Source organism: Chlorocebus sabaeus, chromosome 3 (assembly GCF_047675955.1).
Source record: "Chlorocebus sabaeus isolate Y175 chromosome 3, mChlSab1.0.hap1, whole genome shotgun sequence".
Classification (NCBI taxonomy): domain Eukaryota; kingdom Metazoa; phylum Chordata; class Mammalia; order Primates; family Cercopithecidae; genus Chlorocebus; species Chlorocebus sabaeus.
Window position 1 is genome coordinate 1,543,385 of NC_132906.1, and position 17,456 is coordinate 1,560,840.

The 17,456-nt window shown below is 40.2% G+C and overlaps 1 protein-coding gene across 8 annotated transcripts in view; it reads right to left on the reverse strand.

The window, feature by feature from the left end:
- The window catches only part of ZDHHC20 (zDHHC palmitoyltransferase 20), an 86,907-nt gene that overhangs the window by 20,540 nt on the left and 48,911 nt on the right, over positions 1-17,456 (reverse strand). For all 8 annotated transcript variants that reach the window (XR_005236559.2, XM_008021702.3, XM_008021700.3 and 5 more), the window contains exons 5-7: positions 9,309-9,378; positions 8,160-8,192; positions 6,881-7,001 (exon numbers count right to left, since the gene is read on the reverse strand). Coding sequence is in view for 7 of the 8 variants with exons in the window: in XM_008021702.3 (XP_008019893.3) it covers positions 6,881-7,001; positions 8,160-8,192; positions 9,309-9,378 (224 nt within the window). In the remaining variant the exon portion in view is untranslated. The remainder of the gene's footprint in view (positions 1-6,880; positions 7,002-8,159; positions 8,193-9,308; positions 9,379-17,456) is intronic.

Consider the following 17,456-nt stretch of genomic DNA (forward strand, 5'->3'; position numbering starts at 1 on the left):
CCTTCGGACAACTCTCTGTAGATTTCCTGTGGCAAAGCTTGTGCAAATAGAGACAATACATTAAGAAACCAACTTTTATGCAAAATTATCCTAAACACTAGTTTTATAAATCCTGTCGAAGGAACACTAAGATGTTGCTTTCTAATGGCCGTCTACAACATTTTCTCAAGAAATACAAAAGAGAAAATAGACAAGAACATGTAGCTCTTCGAGCACATTTCCTTTTTTTAAAAAAAAAAAAAAAAAAAAAAAGACACAAGGTCTTGGCTGGGCGCGGAGGCTCACAACTGTAATCCCAGTACTTTGGGAGGCCGAGGTGGGCAGACCACCTGAGGTCAAGAGCCTGGCCAACATAGTGAAACCCTGTTTCCACTAAAAACGCAAAAATTAGCCGGGCATGGTGGTGCACGCCTGTAATCCCAGCTACTTGGGAGGCTGAGGCAGGAGAATCACTTAACCTTGGAGGTGGAGGTTGCAGTGAGCTGAGATCGCACTGCTGCACTCCAGCCTGGGTGACACAGCGAGTCACAGAAAAAAAAAATATACAAAGTCTCACTAAGGCACCAGAGCTAGGGCTAGTCTTGAACTCCTGGCCTTAAGTGATCCTCCCGCCTTGGCCTCCCAAAGGGCTGGACTACAGGCATGAGTCACCTGTGCTGCGCCTGCAGACACGTTTCAAGTATCCTTTAAATATACACTTTTCCAGTGAGGTTTTAAAACAAAGATTTGTGTCTGGGGAAGAATAAAATAAAATGTTTTTAGCCAATATTGAAAACAAACTAACTTCTGACTAGTAGTTTCCAAAAACTAGATCTGATGACTTCATACCACCTTCACTGCTTCTACCTTATTCCGGCCAGGATGCTGCAACAGCCTCTACCATGTGAGCCTGTGTATTGGCACGAGTCCTATCCCATCTATTCTCAGCTCAGCAATCAGAGTGAGCCTTGCACAAGTCAGATCATGTCCCCACCGGGCTGCTAGTAAAAGCCACAGTCATTTCAACACTCTCCAAGGCCCTCTGTCATTTTGGCCCCCTCTTGGTCCATTCCTTTCAGTCTCCTTTCCGCTCATTCTACCCCAGCCACAGTAGCCTTCTTGTGTTACTGAAACATGGCAAGGACACGTACCATGTTCTCTGGGCCTGAATGTTCTTATCTCAGATATCCATCAATTCCCTTCTAAATGGTCTCCCCTGACTGTGCTGTTCAATACTGACATCTGCCCTATCACGCCACCGCCCAATACTTACATCTCTCACCCTGCTCCTTGTTTATTACTTGTCCCCCTCCTTCTCAAAAGCAGCTCTGCAAGGACAGAACTCTGTCCATTTTTTCAGAGATATGCAAGTCTCTAGAGTACCACCTGCCATATAGTAGGTACTAAATACATATTTCCTGAATGAATGAAGAAAAAGGTAGATTTACGTTTACTAGTATTTTTTTACTCAGAATCCAAAAAAGTTATTCGTTCTTTAATAAATCATTGCATACAAACATTGCTGAATTTTCTGATGGAGAAATGTGAAATTAAGTAATTTAGGTTTCATGTATCTGGCACTGAATCTGTTTAAATTAGGGGTATGGTTAGTATGCTGTGAACTGAATAAAGGTGCCCAGCTGAGGGGGAAATCAAAAGCCAAAATTCATGAGGCTGACACCATACAGGCAGGGGTGTTCTCTTCTAATACATGCAAAGGCATTGTAAGTGCTAGCATCCCCTGGTTTTAAGTACCCAAACTTTAAGCATCTAATGATGTTTAAATCCTTCTAAAATGTAGTAGGTGTCTCCTAGAAATAGAATTGTGCTTGATGACTCAGGGCTTTAATTATATTCTTCCCAACTATGAGTAGCAAGTTATAGTGGAAAGTAGCTGGATGCTGGAATAGACAGATTTTAGTTTAAATTCTTCCTTTTTTTTTTTTTTTTTTTTTGTTCTTTTGAGACTCAGTCTCCATCTGTCGCCCAGGCTGGAGTGCAGTGGCGCAATCTCAGCTCACTGCAAGCTCCGCCTCCCGGGTTTACGCCATTCTCCTGCCTCAGCCTCCAGAGTAAGTGGGACCACAGGCACCTGCCACCTCGCCTGGCTAATTTTTTATATTTTTAGTAGAGATGGGGCTTCACTGTGTTCGCCAGGATGGTACTTGGTCTCCTGACCTCATAATCCGCCCGCCTCGGCCACCCAAAGTGCTGGGTTTACCGGCGTGAGCCACCGCGCCTGGCCTAAATTATTCCTATGTTATTAAGTATGTGACCTTAGGTAGTTGCATAATTTCTCCAATTTGTTTCCAACTCTGAAAACTGAAATAATAATGGCACCCTTCTATATCAACCATATTTTCTTCTTTTCTTTTATTTTGAGACAGAGTCTTGCTCTGTTGCCAGGCTGGAGTGCAGTGGCGTGATCTGTGATCTTGGCTCACTGCAACCTCCACCTCCTTGGTTCAAGCAATTCTCCTGCCTCAGCCTCCCGAGTAGCTGGGACTACAGGTACGTGCCACTACGCCCGGCTCATTTCATATTTTTAGTAGAGATGGGGTTTCACCATTGTTGGCCAGGATGGTCTCAATCTCCTGACCTCGAGATCCGCCCACTTTAGCCTCCCAAAGTGCTGGGATTACAGGCATAAGCCACCACACCCAACCCTATTTTCTTATTTTCTATATTCCTGATGCTCTGGCATCTGGGGCCTCACTAACTGGAGAGAAACTGCCCCTCCCCGGGCTAGCCAGTTCTTAAGAGACAGCAAACCACTCACCCAGGAGCACATCTTTCATACACAAACTAAACATTCCAGATCCCACACTAAGAACCACCTCTTCTGCCTTTTATACTCCAGAAGGCAGCAGTCCTCTGCCTTCATTGTCCCAGGACCAGGTATAAGACAACTAGAGATAGCCCCGACACCTGAGTCCTCTGCAATTCCTGGAGCCAGCGGAGCCAGCCAATCCAAAATCTGCTTCCCCTGCCTTCCCCACAGGAACCACAACAAAGGCTCTGGATCCCACATGGTGCTTCCTATCCTGGGGCCCCTTTCTCTTGGCACTGTAACAAACTATCTTTTCAGTGGCAATTGCCTCCTGATCTATTGGCCTCACCATACCTGAATAATAAAACCTACATTGTAAAACACCTTCACAAGCTTTTTAGAAAGAGTAGATGTAAAGGTACTTTTTAACCACAATAATCCCTCCTCCAAAATCAGAGATTTAAAGGTAAAAACAAAAACAACAGAAGTGCCAGAGGAAAAAATAGGACAATATCTGTATAAATTTATATGGCATAGACAACAGACAGGTATCATATATAAAAAGAACTGCTTTAAAAATGTAAAACTTTGATGTGACAAAAACAAAAGAAAGCAGGAATATAAGACATAAACAGAAAACGTGGCCAGGTGTGGTGGCTCACACCTGTTATCCCAATACCTTAGGAGGCCGAGGTGGGTGGATCACCTGAGGTCAGGAGTTCAAGACCAACCTGGCCAACATGGCGAAACCCTGTCTCTACTAAAAATACAAAAATTAGCCGGGCATAGTGGTCCCGGCTACTCAGGAGGTGAAGGCAGCAAAATCGCTTGAATCAGGGAGGTGAAGGTTGCAGTGAGCTGAGATTGTGCCACTGAACTCCAGCCTGGGTGACAGAGTGAGACTGTGTCTCAAAAAAAAACAAAAAACAAAAACAAAAAAAACCCAGAAAATGTGGAAAAAGCATTTGCAGCCCATGACAGAAAAAGGATTATCTTTTGAGAGTGTCTCACATATTCTGGATAGGAGTCCTTCGTGAGATTATATGCATTGTAAATATCTTCTCCCAGTCAGTAGCTTGCTTTTTCACTCCAAAAGTCACCTTTTTATAAAAAGTTCTTTATTTTAATGAAGCCCAATTTATTGATCTTTTCTTTTATGGTGATTGCTATGTTCAACGTAAGAAATCCTCATTTGGGCTGGGCGTGGTGGCTCGTGCCTGTAATCCCAGCATTTTGGGAGACCAAGGTGGACAGATCACCTGAGGTCAGGAGTTCAAGACTAGCCTGGCCAACACGGTAAAACTCTGTCTCTGCTGCAGAATCACTTGAACCCAGGAAGCAGAGGTTGCAGCGAGCCGAGACTGTGCCATCACACTCTAGCCTGGGTGACAAGAGCAAAACTCCATCTCAAAAAAAAAAAAAAAGAAATCCTCATCTAACTCAAGGTCAAGAATAAGGATTAGTGGCTAGGCTCAGTGGGTCACATCTGTAATCCCAGCACTTTGGGAGGTTGAGGTGGGAGGACTGTTTGAGATCAGGACTTATAGACCAGCCTGGGCCACATGGTGAAACCCCATCTCTACAAAAAATACAAAAATTAGCCAGGCATGGTGGTGCCTGCCCATGGTCCCAGCTACTTGGGGGCTTGAGGCAGGAGGATTGCTTGAGCCTGGAAGATTGAAACTGCAGTGAGCCATGATTGCACCACTGCACTCCAGCCTGGGAGACAGAGTGGGATCCTATCTCAAAAAACAAAACGACAACAAAAAAGATGAGTACCTTTAACATAAGACAAACTCCTTCATGTGTAAATATAAAAACCTACTAGAAATGGGCAGAGAACACAATAGAAATTTCACAAAAAAGACATGTCAGTGACTAGCAAGTGTATCCTCTTAAGAAAAGGCAAAAAAAAAAAAAAAATTTCCTCTGCTCATAAATTGGCAGGGATTGTACTTAAGAAAGGAGAGAATAAAGACAGGAAACTAGGAGATGGAGGGTCTAAACCATGCCTGTGATATTAGGAATAGGAATGATTTGAGGCACAGAGTTGGAAAGAACAAAATAAACATCTACTGACTGCTTTCCATGTATTTACACTCTTTATTTAAATCTTTATATAAATCCTGTAAGTTATTACCTCCATTTTAAAAATGAAAGAACAAAGAGTTTAAAGTTTAAGTATCTTGATTCTGGCTATTCACTCAGCAAATATTTACTGAACAACTACTGGGTGATGAAGAAATATAAACAAACAAAAGAAATAAATATTTGTGCTCCCATGGAGCTTAGATTTTGGCAAATAAATACATACATGGCATTTACATGTAAAGAAAGCTCATTTTTTTTCCCTAGTATACCACCCCGATTCTATACCTCAGTTTCATAAGGGAATAATAATAATTACAAGATGCTATTAATTTTTCTAGCTTGGAAACTGATAGATTTGTAAAGATTTTGTTCCCAATCAGATAAACATAGAAAGAACAGTGAAAAGAAACTGAGGTTGGTTTGAGAAGTGCTGATTTTTATGGTGTCTTCCTTATGTCTGCTGGTTCAATAAATAGCAACTGGAAACAGGGGATTGGGCTCAGCCCATGTGAGCGCTAGGGCTAGGAACAGCAACTGTGAATGCCACGGGGTACATGCAATCACCCAGAAAAACAGTAGAAAGAACCAAGAGTGAGACAGCCCAGGACTGAACCTATATTTAAAGGGCTGAAGGGGAAAGAAAAAGGAATGAATATTATCTTGAAACTTAAAGAGAAGAGTTCAAATGAAGGAGAAAATTTTCATTTATTTTGAAATTATTTCGGCCAGGCACAGTGGCTCACACTTGAAATCCCAGCACTTTGGGTGGCTGAGGCGGGCAAATCACTTGAAGTCAGGAGCTCAAGACCAGCCTGGCCGAAATGGTGAAATCCTATCTCTACTTAAAGTACAAAAATTAGTCAGGCATTGTGGCGGGGCACCTATAATCCCCGCTACCGGGGAGGCTGAGGCAGGAGAATCGCTTGAACCCGGAAGGCAAAGGTTATAGTAAGATGAGATTACGCCACTGCACTCCAGCCTGGGTGACCGAGCAAGACTCCATCTCAAATAAAAATAAAATAAAATAAAATAAAAATAAAAAATAAAACAATAAAATAATTTCTAAATTTTAAAAAAATGGTACATGCACAGAGAAAATTAAAATAATGCTAAAAAGCTATTAATGAAAAACAGCAGTTCTCCCACTTCCAAGAGGCAGTTACTTTCAATGTTTTTGGTAGTTTTTCCCCAAAAAAGATATACTTCCATACTAAAAAAATGTTAAAGCTATATTTATCTGTTTTGAATACATTACTATTTGTCCACGTTACACAAAATCCAAAGGATAACTGTAAAAAGCATGTCTCCCTTCTAAGTGCCCTCCCCAGAGGCAACCACTGTTAAGAAATTTTTACCGCATTCTTCCAGATAAGACATAAATATATACACGTTATTTTGCTGTAGAAATGGCAGCATAGTATATGCATTCTTCCATGCCTTGTTTTTTTCACGTTAATAATAGACCTCAAAGATCACTTCACATCATTTGTTATAAAGAGCTTCCTTACTCTTTCTTAAGCTGCATTGTATTCCTTTGTATAGATGTATCATAGTTTAAGGAGACCTCAGCTGAAAAGACATTTAATTGTTTTCATTCATTTGCCATTTTAAGAAATACTGTAAAATCTGTAAAGACAGGAAGCAGTTTAGTGGTTCCCTGGGGCTGAGGCAACCACTAAACTGCTTCCTGTCTTTATAGATTTTATTACTATAAAAATTGCAATAAGCCTCACCAACTCAAAGAAAAGCATATGTTTTTGTTACCTCCCTAAAATGAGTATGTTTTTGTTAGAATGTGGGTGAAAATAATTTGGATCACTAAAAAAGGCTCACTATATCCTGCTTAATATACATTTATTTACAAATAAACATGTGTATATGAAAGTAAATTGTAGCTCTATCTGTCCTCTGAGTCATTTATAAAACTCTAACTTCTAAAATTAAAGTATATCTACTTGTCACAAAAAATGAAGTAATTTATTAGAAAGATAGTATCTTAAAGTCTCAAATACATGTTTCAAGATAGAAAAAAAGACTTACCGTCCAAAATTTTATGAAGTACTCTAAAACTGTTGCAGCCACGAAAAGGCAATATAATAGGGAATACAATAAAAACAGCAGGAAGAATTTGTAATTAGAAAATCCCACACAGTTATTCACCCTGGAAAAATAAAGAAAGCCACATTAAAAAAGTAAGACAAATCAAATTCACAGACATAGAAAGTAGGATGGAGGTTGCCAGGGGCTGGTGTGGTGTGGGGAAGGGGAGCTCTTTAATGAGGATAAAATTTCAGGTTTGCAGGATGAAAAAGTTCTGGAGATTCATTGCACAATAATTTAAACACACTTAACACTACTGAACTGTACCCTAAGAAATGGTTAAGATGGTACACCTTATGGGAGTCTCGCTCTGTTGCCCAGGTTGGAGTGCAGTGGCGTGATCTCGGCTCACTGCAACCTCTGCCTCCCAGGTTCAAGCGATTCTCCTGCCTCAGCCTCCCAAGTAGCTCGCACTACAGGTGCCCACCACAACACCCAGCTAATTTTTGTATTTTTGATAGAGATGGGGTTTCACCATGTTGCCCAGACTGGTCTTGAACTCCTGACCTCTTAGATGTTTTTTAAAACAATTAAAATGTAATAATTTAAAAAAAATAAATTGGGTCGAGTACAGTGGCTCATGCCTGTAATCCTAGCACTTTGGGAGGCCAAGGCGGGTGGATTACTTGAGTCCCGGAGTTTAAGACCAGCCTGGGCAACATGGCGAAACCCCATCTCTATTAAAAATACAATAAATTAGCCAGGCGTGGTGGTGCATGCTTGCAGTCCCAGCTGCTTGAGAGACTGAGGTGGAAGAATCACCTAAGCCCAGAAGGTCGAGGCTGCGGTGAGCCAAGATCATGCCACTGTACTCCAGCCTGGGCAACCAGAGACCCTGTTTCAAAAATAAAATAAAATAAAACAAAGAAACACAAAAAAAGACAAATCAGAAAACTTAATCATTATTACCTAGAAATGGGTCATCTGGGAAGTTGAGAGTGGTGTCTTAATTGTGAAGGTATGTATTTAGTAAATTCTATAAGAATGTGGAATTTTAATGTTAATTCTTAATACATTGTTATTTGGGTTAATGTCGGCAGATATTTTTAATAGAAACCATTTAATATAATTGTGTACATAAAAATATATGCATATATGTAAAGAGATCAATCTTAATATCTATGAGTAAGCTGGCCTTCAAAATTTAGAAACACTGAAGTTACTCTAAATTCTCTCTTTCCCACCACCAATGCAATTTCTTCTGTTTTTTTATACATACCAAGGACAGTGATGATCCATCTTAAGAATACATCTAGGAAACAAACAAGCATAAGAAAATCCATGCAGAAAAATTCTTCTAATTCTAACTTCTCATAACTTTCTTTTACTTGACTTAAAATTTTCTCTTTACAACTACATCTTAAGAGAATCAACCCAGAAACCAGGTTAGAGATAATTTCTGATGCTTCCACAAAAATGTTCATAGGTAAAAAGTCATGGTTTTTATACGGGGAATTCAGCTGAACATATTCAGCTGCCTTAGACCACATCAAATGATACTGTAATACTTAGATCTGGGCTGGGCACGGTGGCTCATGTGTGTAATTAATTCCAGCACTTTGGAAGGTGGAGGTGGTAGGATCATTTGAGGTCAGGAGTTTAAGACCAGCCTGGCTGACATAGTGAGACCCTGTTCTGAAAAAAACAAAATTCAGATCTTGTGCAAAGTACTTGGTACGTAAGATAGATCCAGCTGACAAATTAGCTGAAGGAGATAAAATGCAATACAGATGGCCCATATGTTATTTTAAACACATGCAGGTCATAAAAACAAAACTTTAGAAAGAAATAAGCCAAAATATTAACATTGATGGGCTCGGAGATGGTTATTTTTCCACATAGTGTATAAAATTTTACCCCATGCATAAGCACTACTGTTTTTTTGTAATAAGGAAAAAAACCCAAACCCCACATTTGCCTCCCTACTAGAATATGTGTTCTATATTTATACAAAGTTAGACCACAGATCATCTTAAATAATATAACAAAATGAGTAATCCAATACTTAGAAAGTTAAGTAACTGTGTTACTAAAAGTCACGGATTAGATGAGATTCCCAAACTAGCGATCTTTCCCTCAGCATATTATCTCCTGGCGTGTGCACCAAGACTTATATTAAGCACAAGCACAGATAGCATAAAGTTCGAGAAAATTCTATTCACTGGTGTAGGAACTGTTATCAAAGATAACTTGTGAGTATATTCCAGCTTTTAGCAATTTTTTGTCTGCCCTGTATGCACAGCAAATAATGGGAGAGGATGAAGTGTTGTTGTCAAGTGTAAAGCATATAAAATGTTCCTTCCCCTTGCACTCTCCCATCACTGATTTCCAGTGCTAGATAGTAAGCATATGTGTGAGTAACACTTACGAGTCACATGCTGAGCAGTGATGTGCCCGATCAGGTTTAATCAGCTGACATTTTTCACAATATCTGATAGCTACACAAAAGAAGTAAAAGGAAGATGTTGAAGGATGTACAAACCTAACTAATGTGACATTAAAACTTGCTTTTTTAAAAAAATAAACAACTCTGGGTAATTGATAACTAATAATTTTAAAACAATACCAAAATGTATTATACTTAGCTTCTCAAATCAAAATGTCAAGAGATAAAAGAGAACATCAGAATGTAGTTTGCTCAGCAATTTTTAGATGAAAGGTAGAGACAAAGCAAATAAATGACTCATACAAGGTCAAACACCAGGGTGAGTAGCAGAACTAGACCAGAACTCAAGACTTAGTAAGTCCCGTCTAGTGTTTTTCCCATTATACCACAATGCCTGTAGCAATATCGAAATATAGACTTTTAAGGCATCCTATGGGATTGTTTTTGAAATTCTGAAATAGCTTTATTAAGAAAAAAAAAAAAAAAACACCTTTGATCTGCCATCCATACCCCAGATAAACAATAAAATTGGGAATGTATTTTTGAATAAAAACTCTGAAATGTTTTCCACTGGATCCTAATATATACTATTGTTGCTCAATACACATGTTCATTTAAAACGTAAGGAACACCTGCTAGATGCCAGATATTGTTCATGCCTTCATGGACCTTTCATTGTACAGGAAGCAATGGGGAGTAATAATAAACAAGTTAACAAAATAAACAGTGTATTAGACAGTGACAGTATAGATAGCAAGGAAGGAAACATTGGGGAGTTGTAATTTTAGAAACATATGAGAAAAATGAAATTGAAAGCAGCAAGTTACTGAGACAAGTCTATCAGGGAGAAAGAGGTTGCCTTTTTTTTTCTTTTTTTTTGGGTAGTGGGGGCAGACGGAGTGTTGCTCCGCCGCCCAGGCTGGAGGGCAGTTGCACGATCTCGGCTCATCGCAACATCCGCCTCCTGGGTTCAAGCAATTCTCCTGCCTCAGCCTCCCGAGTAGCTGGGACAACAGGTGTGCACCACCATGCCCAGGTAATTTTTGTATTTTTAGTAGAGACGGGGTTTCACCATATTGGTCAGGCTGGTCTCGAACTCCTGACCTCAGGTGATTCACCCACCTCGGCCTCCCAAAGTGCTGGGATTACAGGCTTGAGCCACCGTGCCTGGCAGGAGAATGAGGATTCTAATCAGAGAATGGACCCTGAGGTGTGAGTATGCTTGGCATGTTCAAGGATTAGTGAAGAAGAGTGATGTTCATTACAGCATTGTTTTTACTAAAACACTAGGAATAATTTGAATTATAAAAAGTTAGCCATCTTATGGTATATCCAGTGAAATACTATGCAGACTTTAACAAAAATTTTCCATACAAAATACATTTATGACCGGGCGCGGTGGCTCACACCTGTAATCCCAGCACTTTGCGGGCCAAGGAGGGTGGATCACGAGATCAGGAGATCGAGACCAGCCTGGCCAGTATGGTGAAAGCCCATCTCTACTAAAAATACAAAAATTAGCCGGGTGTGGTGGCGCATGCCTTTAGTCCCAGCTACTCCGGAGGCTGAGGCAGAAGAATCACTTGAACCCGGCAGGCAGCGGTTGCAGTGAGCCAAGATCATGCTACTGCACTTCAGCCTGGGTGACAGAGCGAGACTCCATCTCAAACAAAACAAAACATTTATATCTTGTTAAAGAAAAGACAGCAGGCCAAGCATGGTGGCTCATGTCTGTAATACCAGCACTTTGGGAGGCTGAGGCAGGCAGATCACTTGAGCTTAGAAGTTTGGGACCAGCCTGGCCAACATGGTGAAACGCTGTGTCTACTAAAAATACAAAAATTAGCCAGGTGTGGTGGTGCATGCCTGTAATGTCAGCTACTCGGCTGGCGGAGGCAGGAGAATCACTTGAACCCAGAAGGCGGAGGCTGCAATGAGCCAAGATGGCGCCACTGCACTCCAGCCTGGGCAACAGTGAGACCCTGTCTCTAAATAAGTAAGAAAAGAAAAGAAAAAAGAAAAGAAAAGAAGACAAGACAAGACAGCAGGCCCAAAACGGAATCATTCATGCTAAGGCTCCACTTCACCAACCTGAAACCTAAGTTGTTTACTTGTAAGAGCTGAGCTTCTGAGAAATCTGGAGAGAGATGATAGTCAAATCCCATTAAAACAAAATTTTGCTTATGCCCCTACGAGGAAAGCAAGTTGGAAATAACCAATCTGCTTTCTGTTCTTTGTTTCCACTTTCTTCAGCCTTTTTCTAAAGCCGACTTCCCCTGTCCAGCTCATTGGAGCTCTTTTCTATTTTGTAGACTGCATGAGGCCTAGTTCATAAATCATTAATAAAAGGCAATTAGATCTTTCAAACTCAATTTATTGAAATTTTGTTTTTTGACAGCCCTAATATGGAAAAATACAAGGATGTTACATGGAAAAAAGCAATTCAGGGCTGGGTGCGGTGGCTCACGCCTATAATCTGAGCACTCTGGGAGGCTGAGGCGGACGGATCATGAGGTCAGGAGATCGAGACCATCCTGGCTAACACGGTGAAACCCCATCTCTACTAAAAAAATACAAAAAATTAGCCAGGCGTGGTGGCGGGCGCCTGTAGTCCCAGCTACCTCGGAAGGCTGAGGCAGGAGAATGGCATGAACCCAGGAGGCGGAGCTTGCAGTGAGCTGAGATTGTGCCAGGGCACTCCAGCCTGGGCAACACAGCAAGACTCCATCTCAGAAAAAAAAAAAGCAATCCATACAATAGTTAGTATATACAGAGAGTTCCCATCTCCAAAGGGAAAAGAATATATATTTTCATGTTATAACTATATACCCTATCCCAATAAAATGCATACATTTTCAGACGTCAATTAATACATATAACAGGGAGACAGAGTATATTTTGAAGCAATGTTAGAAGCTATAGCTCATAGAAAGCTGTATCCAGGTAACAAAATTTGTATTAGTTAATATTTAGCTATTTGATTGTCAACTGCATATAGTTCTACAATACTCTGTTACATATAAAACATTTCTGCTAGGATACACAAGAAAAGGTGACAGTATCTGACGAATGGTGTCACGGATGACGTGTGTAGACTCAGTCTTTTTTTGGTGCCCCTAAAATTTTTTTTTTAAATAATGGGCATGTATTACTTCTATAATGTAAATAAGAATTTCCTTAGAACAAAGGGAATTTACACAAACATCTACTTATTAAATTTTTAACAAAAATAATTTTCATTTACTTAAGCTTTTAAAATAAAATATTCATTTAATATTATACAGAGGCAATAAAATACATAATTTAATCGACTTTTCAAATTCATTTAAAAATAGAGAGCTACCGTTTTAGAAAGCTCAGCTATTTGTTTTCCCTCTAGCACATTAGGGAAAAAGACAAGTCACAAGATACTGCATCACATAAGAAAAAGCCAAGTTCTGTCTCACTCACCTGTCTGGACCAACAGGGAGGAAAAGCCTGTTTGCTGCTGCTGCTGGCATCTGGGCCCTTGATTTTGGGTGTGTTAACATTACAATATGAGTTCTCAGGGTGCCTTCAGTGCACCTGTTTTCTGATTGATGAGAAATGTGTAGGAGGTACTTAGCCACTAGACTGAAAATCTTCCTTTTCCACTACTGGGAGCATATTCTTTGACATTCTCTAAGAAGGAAATCTGTACCCCCTCTCCTCCACTATTGCTTAAAATTATTTAGTCCATTTTAGTATTTGTCTAATGATGGAAAAACATGGAGACCTATTCAACTGTAAATGAAAACCTTGTATAAAAAGATAAATGCTACAAATTGTAAAAGCAGAATCCCTCATCACTCTATCGGAAGAGCTAAGTTGAGTTCCTGTTTCCATAACGCTTGAGTGCACCAGCAGGATCTGAACACAGAGCACGCAGATGCAAAAAGCCGTTTCAGCCAAAACACGTGAAATGGACTCTGTGAGGCAGTGAAAACATCCAACCTAAAATGGAACACAACCACTGAGGACCGAGTGGTGAAGACTGTGTATTCTGATTACTGCAGAATGAGGGAAAGGAAATTAAATTAGATCTTAACTGAAAGCCCAACGCTTGACCAGTTATTTCCCCCTGGCAGCTATAAATCCCTGCTGCCATGTATCAAATACTCCTGGCTTCCCTCGGCTACACCGACTTACAGCATCTAAGCAACCTGCCTGGCTGGTGGGGCCCTTCTGACTTTTGGGCCCCGGGACATGTTCTCTTTTTCAAATACTGTTTAATACTCATTTCCCGATCACTCCCGGACTTGATTCTTCTTACACTACGCCTGCACATCTAATTGACTCTAGTTAAGCATTTCAACTGGGTTTCTGTTATTTGTGCTTTTCTATTTTTTTAAAATTATTATTATACTTTATGTTCTGAAATAGATGTGTAGAACATGCACGTTTGTTACACAGGTATACATGTGCCATGGTGGTTTGCTGCACCTATCAACCCGTCATCTACATTAGGTATTTCTCCCAATGCTCTCCCTCCTCTTCCCCTCCACCCCGCAACAGACCCCACTGTGTGATGTTCCCCTCCCTGTGCCCATATGATCTCATTGTTCAACTCCCACTTATAAATGAGAACATGCGGTGTTTGGTTTTCTGCTCCTGTGTTAGTTTGCCGAAAATGATGGGTTCCAGCTTCATCCATGTCCCTGCAAAGGACATGAACTCATTCTTTTTCACAACTGCACAGTATTCCACGGTGTATATGTGCCACATTTTCTTTATCCAGCCTATCATTGATGGGCATTTGGGTTGGTTCCAAGTCTTTGCTATTGTGAACAGAGCTGCAATAAACATACATGTCCATGTGTCTTTATAGAATGATTTATAATCCTCTGGATATATACCCAGGAATGGGATTGCTGGGTCAAATGGTATTTCTGGTTCTAGATCCCTGAGGAATTGCTGCACTGTCTTCCACAATCGTTGAGCTAATTTACACCCCCCACCAACAGTGTAAAAGTGTTCCTATTTCTCTGTCGCCCAGGCTGGAGTGCAGTGGCACGATCTTGGTTCACTGCAACCTCCGTCTCCCGGGTTCAAGCAATTCTCCTGCCTCAGCCTCTTGAGTAGCTGGGATTACAGGCGCCCACCACCAGGTCCAGCTAAATTTTTTTTTTTTTTTTTTTTAAGTAGAGACGGGGTTTCATCATGCTGGTCAGGCTGCTCTCGTACTCCTGACCTCATGATCCACCTGCCTCAGCCTCCCAAAGTGCTGGGATTATAGGTGTGAGCCACCACACCTGGTTTGTTTCCTGACTTTTTAATAATCACCATTCTAACTGGCATGAGATGGTATCTCATGGTGGTTTTGATTTGCATTTCTCTAATGACCAGTGATGATGAGCTTTTTAAAGTATGTTTGTTGGTCGCACAAATGTCTTCTTTTGAAAAGTGTCTGTTCATATCCTTCGCCCACATTTTGACGAGGTTGTTCTTTTCTTGGAAATATAAGTTCCTTGTAGATTATGGAGAGTAGCCCCTTGTCAGAGGGATAGATTGCAAAAATTTTCTCCCATTCTGTAGGCTGCCTGTTCACTCTAACGATGATAGCTTCTTTTGCTGTGCAGAAGCTCTAGTTTAATTAGATGCCAATTGTCAATTTTGGCTTTTGTTGCAATTGCTTTTGGTGTTTTAGTCATTAAGTCTTTGCCCATGCATATATCCTGAATAGTGTTGCCTAGATTTTCTTCTAGGGTTTGTATGGTTTTAGGTCTTACGTTTAAATCTTTAATCCACCTTGAGTTAATTTTTGTATAAGGTGTAAGGAAGGGATCCAGTTTCAGTTTTCTGCATGTGGCTAGCCAGTTTTCCCAACACAATTTATTAAATAGGGAATGCTTTCCCCATTGTTTGTTTTTGTCAGGTTTGTCAAAGATCACATGGTTGTAGATGTGTGGTGTTACTTCCGAGGCCTCTGTTCTGTTCCATTGGTCTATATATCTGTTTTGGCACAAGTACCACGCTGTTTTCGTTACTGTAGCCTTATAGTATAGTTTGAAGTCAGGTAACGTGATGCCTCCATCTTTGTTCTTTTTGCTTAGGATTGTCTTGGCTATACAGGCTCTTTTTTTGGTTCCATGTGAAATTTAAAGTAGTTTTTTTCTAATTCTGTGAAGAAAGTCAACGGTAGCTTGATGGGAACAGCACTGAATCTATAAGTTACTTTGGGCAGTATGGCCATTTTCACGATATTGATTCTTCCTAACCATGAGCATGGAACGTTCCTCCATTTGTTTGTGTCCTCTTTTATTTCCTTGAGCAGTGATTTGTAGTTCTCTTTGAAGAGCTCCTTCACATCCTTTGTAAGCTGTATTCCTAGGTATTTTATTATCTTTGTAGCAATTGTGAATGGGAGTTCACTCATGATTTGGCTCTCTGTTTGTCTATTATTGCTGTACAGGAATGCTTGTGATTTTTGCACATTGGTTTTGTATCCTGAGACTTTGCTGAAGTTGCTTATCAGCTTAAGGAGTTTTGGGGCTGGGATGATGGGGTTTTCTAAATATACAATCATGTCATCTGCACAGATAATTTGACTTCCTCTCTTCCTATTTGAATACCCTTTATTTCCTTCTCTTGCCTTACTGCCCTGGCCAGAACTTCCAATACTATGTTGAATAGGAGTGGTGAGAGAGGGCATCTTTGTCTTGTGCCGGTTTTCAAAGGGAATGCTTCCAGCTTCTGCCCATTCAGTATGATACTGGCTGTGGGTTTGTCATAAATAGCTCTTATTATTTTGAGATGCGTTCCATCAATACCTAGTTTATTGAGTGTTTTTAGCATGAAGGGCTGTTGAATTTTATTGAAGGCCTTTTCTGCATCTGTTGAGATAATTATGTGGTTTTTGTCATCGGTTCTATGTGATGGATTACATTTATTGATTTGTGTATGTTGAACCAGCCTTGCATCCCAGGGATGAAGCCCACTTGATCACAGTGGATACGCTTTTTAATGTGCTGCTGGATTCAGTTTACCAGTATTTTATTGAGGATTTTCACATTGATGTTCATCAGGGATATTGGCCTGAAATTTTCTTTTTTTGCCACATCTCTGCCAGGTTTTGGTATCATGATGATGTTGGCCTCATAAAATGAGTTAGGGAGGAGTCCCCCTTTTTCTATTGTTTGGAATAGTTTCAGAAGGAACGGTACCAGCTCCTCTTTGTACCTCTGGTAGAATTTGGCTATGAATCCATCTGGTCCTGGGCTTTTTTTGGTTGATAGGCTATTAATTACTGCCTCAATTTCAGAACTTGTTATTGGTCAATTCAGGGATTCGACTTCTTCCTGGTTTCGTTTTGGGAGGGTGTATGTGTCCAGGAATTTATCCATTTCTTCTAGATTTTCTAGTTTATCTGTGTAGAGGTGTTTATTGACCTCATTGATCTAATGGTATTCTCTGATGGTAGTTTGTATTTCTGTGGGATCAGTGGTAAATCCCCTTTATCATTTTTTTATTGTGTCTATTTGATTCTTCTTTTTTATTCTTTATTAGTCTGGCTAGTGGTCTATTTTGTTAATCTTTAAAAAAAAAAAAAAAACAGCTCCTGGATTCACAGATTTTTTTAAGGGTTTTTTGTTTCTCTATCTCCTTCAGTTCTGCTCTTAGTTATTTCTTGTCTTCTGCTGGCTTTTGAATTTGTTTGCTCTTCCTTCTCTAGTTCTTTTAATTGTGGTATTAGGGTGTCAATTTTAGATCTTTCCCACTTTCTCCTGTGGGCATTTAGTAATATAAATTTCCCTCTAAACACTGCTTGAGCTGTGTCCCAGAGATTCTGGTACATTGTGTCTTCGTTCTCATTGGTTTCAAAGAACTTATTTATTTATGCCTTTTGTTATTTAACCAGTAGTCATTCAGCAGCAGGTTGTTCAGTTTCCATGCAGTTGTGTGGTTTTGAGTCAGTTTCTTAATCCTGAGTTCTAATTTCATTGCACTGTGGTCTGAGAGACTGTTTGTTACGATTTATGTTCTTTTGCATTTGCTGAGGAGTGTTTTACTTCCCATTATGTGGTCAATTTTAGAATAAGTGCTACATGGTGCTGAAGGGAATGTAGATTCTGTTGATTTGGGGTGGAGAGTTCTGTAGACGTCTATTAGGTC